The sequence below is a fragment of the Pholis gunnellus genome (genome assembly GCF_910591455.1).
Source record: "Pholis gunnellus genome assembly, chromosome: 2".
NCBI lineage: Eukaryota > Metazoa > Chordata > Actinopteri > Perciformes > Pholidae > Pholis > Pholis gunnellus.
This window is the reverse complement of record NC_136536.1, coordinates 11666199-11681139: the sequence shown is the minus strand read 5'-3', so window position 1 is coordinate 11681139 and position 14941 is coordinate 11666199. Positions and strand designations below refer to the sequence as shown.

The 14941-nt window shown below is 41.1% G+C and overlaps 1 protein-coding gene across 1 annotated transcript in view; it reads right to left on the bottom strand.

The window, feature by feature from the left end:
• LOC306703824 (ERC protein 2) overlaps nt 1–14941 on the bottom strand; it is a gene marked incomplete at its 5' end in the record, with an annotated part of 136073 nt that overhangs the window by 96183 nt on the left and 24949 nt on the right. Inside the window, one exon of the mRNA XM_079169935.1 lies at nt 12281–12448. Coding sequence (XP_079026061.1) covers nt 12281–12448 — 168 coding nt within the window. The remainder of the gene's footprint in view (nt 1–12280; nt 12449–14941) is intronic.

Here is a 14941-nt window from a genome sequence, read left to right as displayed (position 1 = left end):
GTGTGAGGGGAGGAATTTGAAGTATCAAACAATAGCCCACATGCATTCATGTAAAGTTAACACGATGATGAATGTCAAGAAAACCATTTTGATTCAGTTTAATGGGCTTTGATATCCATTGGGATCCTTGGTGTTGCATTCCTGTTGCAGTCTGTAGAGTATGATCATGATTAGGACAAGCTGAGTTCTAATGGAATGGGAGAGAAGTTAGTGAAACAGTATCAGGCCTTGTGTTTCTGGCAAAAAATCGTGATCTAAAAGCAGCTTCTTCCGCAGCAGAACCACAAACCCGGTCGACCCGTCTGTCTTCCATCCAAACTAAGAAGTAGAACTCGGTGGCCTCCAGAGGAATCATTTCAGCAGAACACAAAGGAGACCAGCGTGGAGCGTGACCACCATAAAAATACAATCGTTTGTATTTTTAAAACTCTTTTGGACCAATAAAAATACCAAACAATAATTGGTCGCCCTTTCCGAAAGGCAACTCATTTCTCTGCGCTTGTCATCGCCTCTGAAAATATGACAGAGACAGTTGTAAATCCCAAAGATCCTGGCACTGTTATGGTACGCATGTGCATGCATGCAATAACCACAAACTGAACAATATGTAGTAACACAGTGTGTACTTCCCCAGAGAAATCTAGGTCACAGTCGGACAGAAACACGAGGAAAGACATACTGGAAATGTCATTTCAAGTACTCCACAATCACATAATACAATCCAAATAAAGCATGTACATATCAAACTGTGTATGAGTGGATTACAGTATACTCAAACATGTGCACCTGCATACTGTTCCCATCTCCTGCCTTCAGAGCTTGTTGATTCCCAGATTAATAAAGGACTTCCTACTGCTCGAGCGCTCAGATGTGGTTCTTCAAAGAGAAACACAGTGTGGTCTTGAAGTTCAGGGAAGATAGTGACCTTTGCAGAGTGAGGAGGGTGTGCACTTCATTTAACCCCTGTCCCACCACCAACGCCTCACTGCCTGTGAAGAAGAGCAGCACAGGCCACACTGGAAGACTGAGGAAACGCTGATACTGTGTAAGCTGGCGCCCCCATGTGGCAGATTTCTGCAGCAGGCCCATTTATCCACTTGTGACAACTCCAGAGTTAATTTAAAATGAAAAATGTTGTCTTTACAGAGCAACAGAGGATACACTGTAAAACAGAGGAGGCACTGTCCTCTCTAGTCCCAGGATTGAGGAAGACAATCCTTCTACACACTACCTTCTACACACTACCCCCATTATAAATGTTCTTGAATGAGAATAGCAGCTTGTCAAAAAGCATAAATGGACTTAGCTACTGGAAGAGAACTGCCAGCATTTACTCATAGCTGTGAAGTCCCTACCAGATCTCTATAGACCGTTGAGCCGACTGACTGGGAATGTACAAAAGGGGACAACGTGACACAGAGACCCCTAAAGCAGAAAATGACACCTCTCCCCTTTTCCCCTCGAATGACCTTCCTGATGTCATGCTGCTTTGCTCGAGGAGTCATTACTCATCTGTTATCAACCAGAACGACGGAGCAAAATGACTTCATAAGACGAGTTGTGCCCGAGAGAGGGAGGAAGAGAAGGGAGGGTCAAGAAGCACCATGCTCAGGTTCTGAAATCATCCACACTTTTCTAAGAGGCAGAGGCACATAGTGTTGCCTATCCTACAGCAAAAAAAGGTTTGTTGAGGTGGAACTAGGAGCGAACGAAAGAGACAACATTTTCTAAGGGTATTACTACAATTACAACAATTTCGCCCGTGACTCTCAAAGCAGCTTCCTCTCCATTGCCCCAACATTCACTCTGCTTCTAACCACATGCGCCTGTTTAGAAACACAAAGGTGCTCTGTGTCCATCAACAACACACACATCCACAGACGCTCTCATTTGAATGCAGGCGCACATGCGTGTAAACATGCACACACCTTATGAATACAGAAAAACGAGCGTACAGAGATGAATACACATGATAAGCCTCATCTATTAATATTCATAACTGTGTTACAATTTACTTGTATACTTTTACAAACTAGCAGCTTTCCTGTATTTTGTCAGCATGCATACAAGGATGAATCCCAATCATTCCTAAATTGGAAATGACCTTAGTTATAAATCGATAACTTTGGCACAACCTCAGAAACATCAAATAAAGCAAAGTAGCTATGAACGCTGGATGATACCAGCCTGAATGAGTTAAAGCAGAACACCCACAGAGAGTCTTAATGTAAGTTGTAAATAATATTGAATAAGTCTAAAAGAGATCAGAAGGAATACACACAAATGATTTAGTAGTCAAAGTGCTGACTTTTCTACTTAACAAAGGTTATAAATTAACAATAAATTACAGATTGCGTTCATATAATTCCATTGAAAGATTTGAAACAACAGTTGCATGACATTAACTTGAAAACAAAAAGCAAATAACTGACAAAACTTTAGGAAGCGGCCAAGGAGTTGCAGATAAGATTTCCTGAACCGATGAGTACAGCTGCTATCATCAGAAATGTGATAAGGAAGCAAAGGTTTATTGAATTATTTTAACATTGTGTGTTGGTTAAAGCACATTACAGTCACATTCACAGCCTATCTCAACGGTCGGTCGCTCATAACGCCTGTGCTGTCGATAACCAGGAAAGAAGCCCTTACCTAAGTCACACAGATTGAGTTTGGTAAAAACAACAAGCTACTCAGAAAGTGAGAATTATTTTACTCACACAACTGCCTCATTAGAAACACTTCCTAAAAAGTGAAAATCGTTTGCATTTAACAATTACCGCCTCTTTTAGGACCGAGTACAATAACTGGTTGGAAAAAAAGCTTATTAAAGTTTATTTTCCCCTTTTATCAAAAAAACTTGAGTCCAATGTCTATAAAACTCAAACAAAAGACTATAGAAACTTTGTGAAACATAAACACTTAAGTAGCTTGATAAATAGGCCTACCGTTTGTGTATGCGTTTAAATACATTTGCATATGCACTCACATACACCAACAGGAAACCATATCCCCTTGTCTAATTCTGTACGTCCGTTGTAACATGTGGATTATTCTGAACATATAGTACTGCTCTCTGAGGAATACACACACACACACACACACACACACACACACACACACAATCAGACTATGATTATTATCATGAATGTAAGGCAAGTTCAGCCGATGGGGGCTGTATATAGCACTTACACATATGACAAGCAGACGTCCTCCCCCTCTACCCACACATTCCTCCAGAAAGTAATTCACACAGAGACCCTCCACTGCATTCATACATATCAAATAGACACCAACGCACAGACACATTAAGGCACACATATGTACACTTACACACACAACACACACACACAGATGCAGATATGCACACAGAGAATGATAGGGAAACAGTGAGAAAGACGAAGCAAGTGTTGTTTCATTGTGATTTCTCCTGGTCGACCACAGAGCAAAACGAGACTCCTGCAGACCCCAGAGCTGTTCAATGAAGACAGATTGCACTTGTGCAAGCTGAGCTGTACGTGAGTGTGAGTGTGTCTGTGTGTTTGCCGGCCAAGTTGATCCACGTCCATGCTCTTTAGGATCAAGACCCTATCTATGCCCCCCTCAGCTGCGGAATGCTGCAGTGATTGCTGGGTAATTACCCTGACGCTTCATTCCTTTGCTCCCAGCACCATTAGTATTAATTCTTTTCCTTTTCTCCTCTTTGGAGAGAGGGAATGGGAGGTCTTTGATCTAAAAGAGAGGGAGATAGAAAGAGAGTGAGAGACCGAGAGAAAGAGAGAGAGAGAGAGAGAAAGAAAGAAACAGAGAGAGGAAGAAAGAGAAAAAGAAAGGAAAAAGAAATTACATGTGGCCACCCGGCGGGGACCACAGCAGCTGTGTGTATGTGTGCGTGTGTGTTTGTGTGTGTGCGTGTGTGTGTGTGTGTGTGTGTGTTAACCTGTAGCTTCTGACCCCGGCACACTTTACAGTGATCTGGTCAGACAGGTCAAATATACCATGCAGTCACACAGTTCAACTGAGAGACAGAGGGTGAAACTGTGACCCACTTCAGACAGAAACTGAAGTGCCTGCCTCAGATCTTAAGAGTATGATATACTAACACTTGACTGCCAACAGGTTAGGTGGAAACACGTCAGCCTGAGCTATGAGTGGTGTCATCATCAGGACACAGTCAGGTTTAGGTTCTTCATCAAGTGGGAGTGTCGCCATGATTTCTTCAACTGCAGTGCACATGTTGTGGTCAGGAAGAAGACGGACTTGAATAGCTGGAGCCTGACATATGGCCTGACACTGGGTTTGTCTTGACTGATGTGTAGCCTGGCTCCAATCAGCTAGCCTCAAGCTCTCACCATTAACCCCGGCTGATTGCTGATAGGAGCAGAAGGGGGATACAGGGGGGCCTATCACGGGCTGTTTACCGGAACCTCCCTAGCTCCGACGGGCTTATCTGTAACCATGTCCCTGCGCTGTGATTGGTCAGATGGAATCCATTAGGATGAAAGGCATTGGTGGCCCCATCACAAGATCTATCAAGATCACACACACGCTCACACAGAATCGTACACATACAGTAGAGAGTTATAGGATCTCTGAGAAATACAGCTGTTACACACACACAATCACTCAACTGGAACACTGACAGTCTGCCCTACAGTGTATTTAGGTTAGGTATGGCATTCACTGTTTCGATTCTGCAAAGTCAGGTGACAGCTTCATGCAATAAACATTATAGATGATAAGTCTTTAAATTCAAGCTATGAACCTCTACTTTATAACATTATTAGTAGTAATATCATTTGTTAGGGCTGGGTATCTTTTGGAATTTTTCAAAACAAGAGCCAATAAGATGTACTTGAGTTTCAGTAACTCATACTTTGTTCAATACTTCAGTTTGAGGAATATAAACCAGTATTTTATACAACAACCCTTGTTTCATTTATCAAAATGGGCCACACTTCCCAATGCATTTTTGCAGATAATGTTGTCTAAACCGAAGTAGCAGTACAACTTGGATGGATAATGCACAAAAAATGTCTAAAATGAGCGGTTTCCTGATTCATATCCGGAAATATCTGACCAAAGATTAAATAAACAAGACTAAGAATCTGACCGAGCATTCGATGCAAACTTGTAACAGTTTTTGTTATTCCGACCTTTGTACGGTACTTAATAATATATAAGTGTTTCAGAAAGTAGATTCATTGGAGAAAGAGATCATCGTCTGACATACACATCTGCACAAAATGTAGAAAGCAATGCTTTGTTTGTACACACATACACATAATAAACACTGTGCCAATGAGTCAATATTTGACTTTCTATCAACATGCAGCACTTCCCCTCAATATCCATTTGCATCAAACTCAAAAGTGCCAGTGTTGTTTTGGGGAAGAGTGTAAAACATGTGGGAAGAAGGAGAGAAAAGAGAGGTTTATTGGAAAAACAGCGTCAATAAGTCAATAGCGTCAATAAGTCTGCATGGGTAGTCTTCTCAAATTATTAGGACGTTAACAGAAAACGGTCATTAGACGGTATGCATGCGTTAATTCAACAAGGGACATGAAATGGAGTGATTTTCAAGAACAATGAAAACTCACAAAATTCTGAAAAATGGACGGACAGAAGAGCAAGTGCTCCACAGAGAGAGATCAAAGTGGGGGAGGGAGGAAACAGGAAATGTTGAAGGCCAGGGAACATCTCTATTTATCTCTATATCACTCTCTCTCTACTTTTCTTCACAATCAAAGGCCTCGCCGTGCTGATGACACCAGGCTAGAGCAAGTGCTGAAAGAGTCTGGGAGAGGGTGCTCTGAAACAGAGCTGGGTTCCCCTGAGAAAGTCTAGGGGATACCTGCTAGACACTGTTATAACGAACAGAGACCCTTGTGTACAGGGCATCCTTCTGTATAGACACACACACACACACACACAAACATGCACACATATGCCCGATGTGGCCCAAGCAGACGTAATCAAATCTCCCTGTCTGTGGTTGCTATAGGGAGAGAACATGATAGGGGATAGTATACTTCCATGCACACAGCCAGCCTTTTTAAAAGCATGAATATGGATTGAGACGACCACAATGTTTGAACATGAATAACACATGTATGCCAAAACCACACCACAACCGGCTCTGCGTGTGTACCTCCCACACCCCTACCCCCGCAGCGAAAGAAGAAGAAGAAAAAAGCGACTGAAAATGAAGAAAATAAATAAATAAATGCATCATTATGCATTGGTCATGGTCTCGTAGACCAAGGGCTCGAACAGAGCTCCCACTGTTCTGATTGTGATACGTAAGACGGAAAATGCCGGCACAAACCTAGCATATGCATTTTTTCGTTTTTCATTTAAAGACCTCATTATTTTTTTGTTAAATTCAGCCTCTAACTATTAGGATCAATGTAGGGCTCAAACTACAGCAATGACATCATGGGACCATGATATAAGTCAGGGTGACTGTCCATGGAGAGGCCTCTAGGAAAGGATTAAAATCCTCGTACTCTCCCGAGACAGAAAAAAGGGCACCAGTGAGTGATATATGTTGCAAATTAAGATAGTCTCTGCAGTGGTGCACTACAATCATTTCAAAAGTCTGGTCAATCTGTGACTCATCTGCCCCCTAGCCTGGGAGTCATTTCTCCAGAGTGTCACTGGCTATATTAAAGAATTGATTGCCGAGGGGCTAAAGAAGGGCACTTTACCATTCAGTAGTTCCACACTTCAAAATCAGCTGACCTTTAACCCTCATTCTACCTACATATTTAACATACAAGGACTGCTGACTGAAATTAACACGAATCAACAACATCATAGCAACATGTTAACTCATTTCTTCTTAAAACATTATAGTTTTAAGAAGTAGCCAGAGCACATTAGGAAATCTGTCTCTGCTGCATCTGTTACCTTTGAAAATGACTGACAGAGTGTAAAAACTGTATTGGTTGCTTTTGAGTGGAGTCCCCCAGCACCTTAATACATTGGTAGATTTCTATTTATTTTTTTAGAAACACAAATTAAAACAGAAACAGAAATGAGGGTTCAACTTCAAAGTGAGAGAAGTCCAACAAATATACGTGTGGTTTCACTGAAGTACTCTAATTTGTATGTATATAAAGTCTTTAAAATACTTAGTAGAAACCTCTAAACGTGTTAAAGGTGACTAAAGCTATAAGAAAGCAAGCTCTTTTAATCACGACTTAAAAGTAAAATAAATAAAAAGTCAGTACAGTGAAAAGAAAACATTATACTGAAAACCAAAACAACACAGGACCACGGTAGAAAGATATTTCCATTTTGTATTACACCTACATAAAAATCCAACAGACTGTTGTTGCTCTTAATTTTCCAAATGTCAATTCCTTATGTCCGGAAAGAGAGCAAGTTTGCACACACACACACACACATTCACACACACGAAAGTGAAAACACATTATGTCACACCAGTTGATCTGTCATCAGCCTGTGTCATCAACACGAACAGTCTGTGTGGAGGGGAATTCTGACCCGTTTGCAGTGAAGACAGAGAGCTTGTAAAAACACAGATGCATCATCTTATCCCTCAAAGCTGTCCAGGAGGATGACACGTTTTGTGTGCGTGTGTGTCTGGTTTAGATATTGACTCTTTTCATCACGGGGGGCCCTATGAACTGTGTTTAGTTGACTCATTCAGAGCTGATAATTTTATGAGTTGGAGGACAGACACTCAATGGAATCTTTAAATGATCTAATCTAGGCTAAACCTCATCCCATTGTGTCATGTAAGAAACAACATATGTTCATATTCAATTAACTTTCATATGTTTCTCTGCTGACCCACACTCAGCTGATCCTCAACTGCTTTTCTGTTTCTGGAATGTTTTGTAATATAAAAGACGTCCCCCTAAATTGAGGAAAATATACCTGTGATATTTAGATACAGGAAGTGTGAGAGACAGCTTTATCCTGGGAAGACTTCAAACACACAGAGTCAGTTATAACATAACATGTTTTTTACAATTGGGATCCAATGACTTATATAGTCTGAAACCAGGAAGGAAACAAGTTAAGCTTGAACTCTACATTCCTGTCTTTCCCCTTGTATACTTGAATACTTGTATACTTGTATATAGATTTGTTAATTATTGTGTCCTTGAAAACTGGCCCCCAACACAAAGAAAATATTAACAATGAAGGATTAGTCAAAACATGTTACAGGGATAGTTCACCCAAATATCTATAGCAATACAGACATAGATCTGTATTATTTGGCCAGGTTATCTGGTACCACCCATATACCACAGAAGTGAATGGATGAGATACATTTCATTTGTGGTGCTCACGAAATTCAAAAAAGCCATTTTAAGAATCTACAGCAACATCTTCCTCCAGAAACAATGCCGTGCATACTCTGGGCAATTCACAGACCTCAACAGTTTTTATTGGAACTACTGTCTACTAAAGAAAGAATCTCTATAAAAACTGTTGACAGTATGTTCACAGATGGATTTGTTCCTGCAATTCACAATCCAAATTGTGTGACTGAGGATCACAAGGAGGTGAACAACACTTCAGTGCCTTGCTGTTGTATAACTACTTGTTAAGGTATTTCTTGGCATTTTACCTTTACTGGAAAGCTGATAGTATTCAGATAAGAGTATAAAATGAAACAAAGGTCCGCAGCTGAAATTGAGCCTTAGACATTGCAGTAATGTGGTATGCACCTTAACCATTTGGCTACCGGGAGCCCCTGACTCTATGTTTTTTAAATAGTCATCACCTCGAAGTTTTGAGTCATTCTGTATCTGTATCTCTCCAATATCTCTGGGTGCAGGATGCTGTAATCCTCCACAACTCTTTACATTAATATGTTATCATGCTCATGACAAAGTAAAGCTGAAACTTTAGTCTTCAAGATTGACAAGAAAGAGATGATCATAGAGCGAGAGGCCTACATTCAAGAAAAGTCAGACATCCAGAGGATGAGAGATTGTTTCCAGCTGGAGAAGGAGAACATAGAAAAAGAAAGAGAAACCTTCAACAAAGAATTCAGGGTCCAACGTATGAAAAGGAGGACATTTGATGCGGAAGATGATGCTATGGCTGATGACAGGGTGTCCTTCAAGATAGAAAAAGAAAGAGATGGCCATGGCGAGAGAGGCCTACATTAAAGAAAAGACAGGCATCCAGAAGATGAGAGATGCTTCCCAGTTGGAGAAGGAGAACATAGAAAAAGAAAGAGAAACCTTCAATGAAGAACTTAAGGAAGCATTTAAAAGGAGAAAGGCTTTTAACACTGAAAAAGACGCCTACATTCAAAAAAAGACAGACAGAAAAGAGGCAGACAAGATGCAGAAGAAAACTGCATCAATGAAACAGCGAATGACACCGATCACAAAGGCCATTACAACCAGTACTGTCAACATGTCAAGCAATTCATCTTCCTGCTTTGTATCCGTTTGGCCCTGCAAGGATGAACAGGGCGACTGCAGCTGCACCAAGAAAAAGTAAATATCAAAGATACACAAGTCCAATGAGACTTCACAAGTGTCATTGTCGATGACATTTAGTTTTACTGTATGTGTATACAATCAATAAAAGTCTGTTCTGTTTTTCCACTGATTCAAGTCCAACAAGTTCTTTTGACTCTTAAAATAAATCCTAAGAAATCATTTTTAGGAGGTTAGAGGGAAATCACAGCCAAAAAAGTGTACACATTCCAAAAGATATATAATTATTGATATTTTGGTCTGGACAGTATTACATGACACCAAACAACCATCTTAAAACAGCAAAATTGCCTGTCAATAATCAGTAGAATTGTGAGCAAGACTAATTCTTAATTTCAGTTAAGTTGAGATCAAGGCATCAATGTGATGTGATATGGTGCAATTCTACTGTAGCTCACCTACTTGATGGTCAACAGATAGATCACCACACAATGTGCATACACTATAGTGCAACTTCATTAAGTCACATGGTTTTGTCACCACAATACACTTCTACCAGCCTTTAAAAAATGCCAAAATTATTAATTAGTATGTCGACAGCAAAGCCAAAATTTGATAACTGCAAAGGTAAATTCAGCTACTAAACTGAGCTACATATTCAGGGCGGCCTCAAGACATTTGGTTTGCTGGATGCAGGATCATTGTCTTTGCTAAAGAACATGCTGTCCCCCTTTAGTTTGGAAATACATCCTTGGCATTTAGGTTTGTGTTTGGGGAGGACTTCATGCTACCTGCGAAGACTTCAAACACACACAGAGCTTGTCCGTGTATTTTATAATAAGCCAGCAGTAACTTAGAGAGTATGAAGCCCAGAAAGGAAACTAGATTTGACTCCTAGCTCCACTCCTGCTTTTCCCATGTGACACAGCACTGTAAGTTATAGCCCCCGGGGAATGTTGGCAAATAGGAAGTTTGCAAAACTAATCAGATTGTGGTTCGTGTATACAGTGTGGTTAATGGAATGAAACACCTGTCACTTCACAGAGTAAAATACTTGGCCTGGTTCTTCCATATTCCCATATTCTGTTTTATGTTTTATTTATTACAAGTCTAAATATTGTTGGTGACCATCATTACATCAAACTGCTATCTGTTAAACACTTTCTTTAAAAAAGCTAAAAGGAGAATAGCTGGTCCACCTTAAAGGTCAGCCCACCTTAAGTGAGCCTGATCCAGAGAGTCGTTGCTGACTTCAGGGCTAACCCTTTTCATTTTAATCAAGATATGGAAACTTTGCTTGGGTCTTGAGGAGTTGAAGCATTAATTCACAGGCAAACTGGACACACACTGCACTGCTACGTTCTCAGCTATGTGTGAACTGGGGACTCGGCTGCCTGTTTTGCACAACCTGTTAACTCATCTGGTTTTCGTTGCAGCTGGGCGGCTTGTTGGGCACTTCAACCACAGCACCTCTGCATGCAAGGCACTGATCTTATCGGTTAACAGTTAATGATCGGTTATTGAGGGTTGGCTATCATTCCGAAAGAAAATGAGCATTCCGAGGCATGATGATTGGGAGTATGTGTGAGGAGAGCAAGGTGTACTAGAGAGAAAAGTAGGAGAAAAACACATGGATGCAGAGGAAGAGGGAGGCTTTCTGCAAAAAAGACGGAGAAACCATGCAGCTATCATGTCAGGCAGCATAAACCAAATATCTGCTTTGTCATCATCCATCCTAATATATCTAACTGAGCCTGTAGGAATGAAACTGGCAACAAAGGCTTGGAGTAAAATAGTGCAACTGCACACAGCTATGTATTCATATATCACAAATAGTGAGTATAATTTTAAACTTCCCACAAAATGCATCCAAAAAAGAAAGTGCCGGCTATATTTCTTTGGCCGTGAACTGTCGAAAAACAGAGGGGCTCAATTTATCTGCTACAAACAAGCTTATTAAATGACTCTAATAAAGCGCAGGGAGCACATAAAGGTCATCTTTAAGCTTCTCACACAGAAACACCCTGAGGTCACACAGACATTAGAATGCATTTGAACATATTCATGCACACACATCCACACGCATACACACTGATTCATGGCACTGCATGTGACCTTATGAGCCCTTTTTCTTTAAACTCAGCAAGAGGGAGGTTGGAAGGAGAGTAAGCGAGTTCTAATTGAGGACATGACAGGAAACAAGGAAGTTGAGAGGGGACCTTTATGTGTCTGTAATTGGTCTAAAGAGGAATTGCCAACATGCGCACCACAGGTGGCCACAGGCTCTGTCTAAATAACTAACCTTATAAAAGTCATTAAGACCTCTGTGACATGCCATGCGAGCATTTGTGTGTGTGTGAGGAGATGTGTGTATATATGTGTGCATATATAGAGGGATGTGTGTGCTGTCTGGGTATAGGCCACGTTCATGTGTGAAGGTATCTTTGTTAGCCAAAATGAATAGTGATCAACTGTGAGTAGCAGATCTTACTAAGCACACATTCAGTGATTCATTTAACAAACACTCTCACTGTCTATTAGCAGTGCCAGAGACATGGTCATGTGGCCAGAACATCCAATATGGCTGGTTAACTAGGAACGGTTAACTGATGTGGGGACAGATGTGGGGACAGAATATCTGCACTTCTTTGTTGCCCTATAAAAGTGATTTAATTCAACGAGCAACAGTTTTTCCTGGCAAATGTAGAACGGAAAAGGAATCAATAAAAGTCATCTTTGTAAAGTATAACTAACCCTAATCCCAACTATATCAGAATTCCCTAACTTTGTGAAAGCAGCATGAAACATTTGTGGGTGTGTCACTACATGCGACCCCTGGACTCACTTACCTTCTTCTGCAGGACATTAACCTTCCTCTCCTTGACATCCAGCATGTCCTTCATGTCTCTGATCTCTCCAGTCAGAGTGCTCTTCTCATCGGTCAGGTCCTGCAGCTGCTTGGTCTTCTTGGTCAGGAGCTGCTCCTTCTCCTCCAGACGCACTCGCAGAGCGTCAACCTAGAAAAGACCGAGACAAGAAGTTCAGATAAACAGATAAAAAGTCAGACAGAAACATGAACAGACAAAACAATAGGGATTTGGCAAGGGAGCTGCTGTACAACACAAACTATATAATTATACTAGCAGACAGGTAGACAGAATGTCAGACAACCAGAGAGAAAATAAGAGTCAGAGTGTGTAACATAAACCAATATTCATACAGTTTAGCCAGACAGGCAGATGGATAGGAAAGCATATAGGTTGAACGTAGTCTGTAATAGACAGGAAACAGATCAGATTGACTGAAACAGAAACATTTGCAAAAATACAAAGAAATACAACTTTTTTTTCTTTCTGGAACTGACATTTCTCAACACATTTACTTGTTGACATGTGGAAGTAGTTAAAGGTCTTTATGGACCTACTGTCCATAACATGAACCACTGTGAAGTGATGCAGAGAGAAGGAGCCTGTCCCATCATCTGTTGTGGAGAGTGCTGTGTGATTGGGCCAGCGCTGCCATAGATCAGACTGCTCCCACACTTCACACTCACACATTAAAATCCTCCGTATCTGGCCACGTGCAATGAGATGAGTGATATCTGAGCTCAGTCCAGAACTTATTTATTGGACATCTATCAGTGTTCTGCTGCACCGCCTACAGTGACCCACGCACACAAACATTCACACACACACACATGCATACACACTCTCAGCTGGCTGTCATTAACTAGCTCCTCTGTTGCTCTTCAACACCTGATTACATTTCCAGCACTTTTTGCCATGGCGCAATGAGCGAACCCATTTGAACTTAATTTTAAGGTGTGCAGGTTTTTTATATGAATTCATGAGACACACACACGCATTCTGTAGATAAAGAAAAGAAGTGAGGGAGGTCTTGTTAACAGTCGTTTTAACAAGCCTCACTTGGAGGCAGAGGGGACGTGTGAAAACACTTAAAGCACAGGCTCTGTTGTACTCTCCGGCTCATCTTTCAACTATTTCACAGGTCACTTAAGGAAGAAGGGAGCAATGGTGGGAAGTAACATATAAACTTACTAAAGTGCAAAAGTACAACTCGAGTATTCAACTTTCTGCTACTTCATATTTGTACTCCACAACACTTCAGAGAAACATAAGTTACTTATTTGACAGTTTAAAAACTTACAATGAGCATATCAAATATAATGCACTATTATACCATAAATAAAGTATAACTAACATATAACTAAATATTTCCTACAAATGAAGTTCAACATTTTGGGAAAAAGGGGTTTTCCCTATCTTTCAAAGCGTATATATGAGAACAATCCTGAGATCAATACAATGAGGCAATTATAGACATACGTTTACTTTTACTTAAAAAATAGTTTATGAATCGAATGTAGTATGTTTACATTGCAATATTGTTACTTTAACAACAAAACACAACAAACTGTTGACTGTGGCAGTAAAAACAAAAGAAATGGAAAGTAACACATGTACTGAGAACACAATCGAGAGGCATGGTGTTGGGCCTGCGTTAGTTTCTACCTGCCCGTATGAATGTGGGTAAAATGAGAGTGCACCTTGCAGGCCGCAGACACACAGAGGGCTCCTCTCAAGCAGTAGCATTAGAAGCAGGCCGGGACCCCCAGGTGTAAGATGGTGAAGTATTTATCTCATATTGCTCCTCTGGCAGACAACCAGAGACTAATACTGAGGCCTGCTCTGTCCTCCCCACTCCACACTGGTACACGCACACACAGGACACACACAGGAAACACACACACACACACACACACACACACTAGTGGAACCACTAATCCTTTTGTGCATACAGTATGTTAGCACACGCAAATCATCCTGTGCTGCACCAATGTGTTGCCGCATGCGTGCGTGTGCATTAGTGTTTGCCACTGTGTGTATGAGACAGAATAAGGGAGAGGGAGAGACCCCCTTCCCCTCCAACCCCACCTGGCAAGGAGCAATTTAGCAAGAATGTAGCAGAGAGGCCTAACAGGAAATCCCTGCTGTCTCACCTGCACTGGCCCACTAAGCTGTGATAGTGCTGTACAGACACCCTGCTAATACCCTCTTAAAGCACTCACCGCTGCCAGGCACAGTTCACGAAAAACAAGGAGGGAGAGATGGACAGATGAGGAGGGAGGGATGAAAGGATGGAGAGGAGTTAGGGTGAGAGTAAGGGGAGGGATACATAAAACACACACCAAACTCACTCAATCACCACACACTGCCAAAGCCTTCCACACACACACACACAGAGCAAGTGTTCATTGTTTTCTGCTATTTTCTTTATTTTATGAATTGTACCTTTTTCTTTTTAATCTCATTATTACTTGACCCTTTGGCAATATTTTCGTTGTTACACTCGTGCCAATAACGCATATTGAATTGAATCGAGTGAAATACGGTGGAGAGATATGATGGAAATTATTCAGAGCACATTATCACCACTGACATGCTGCTCTTCCACCGGCTCAAACTGCGACTCCATCAGCAGGTCTGTAA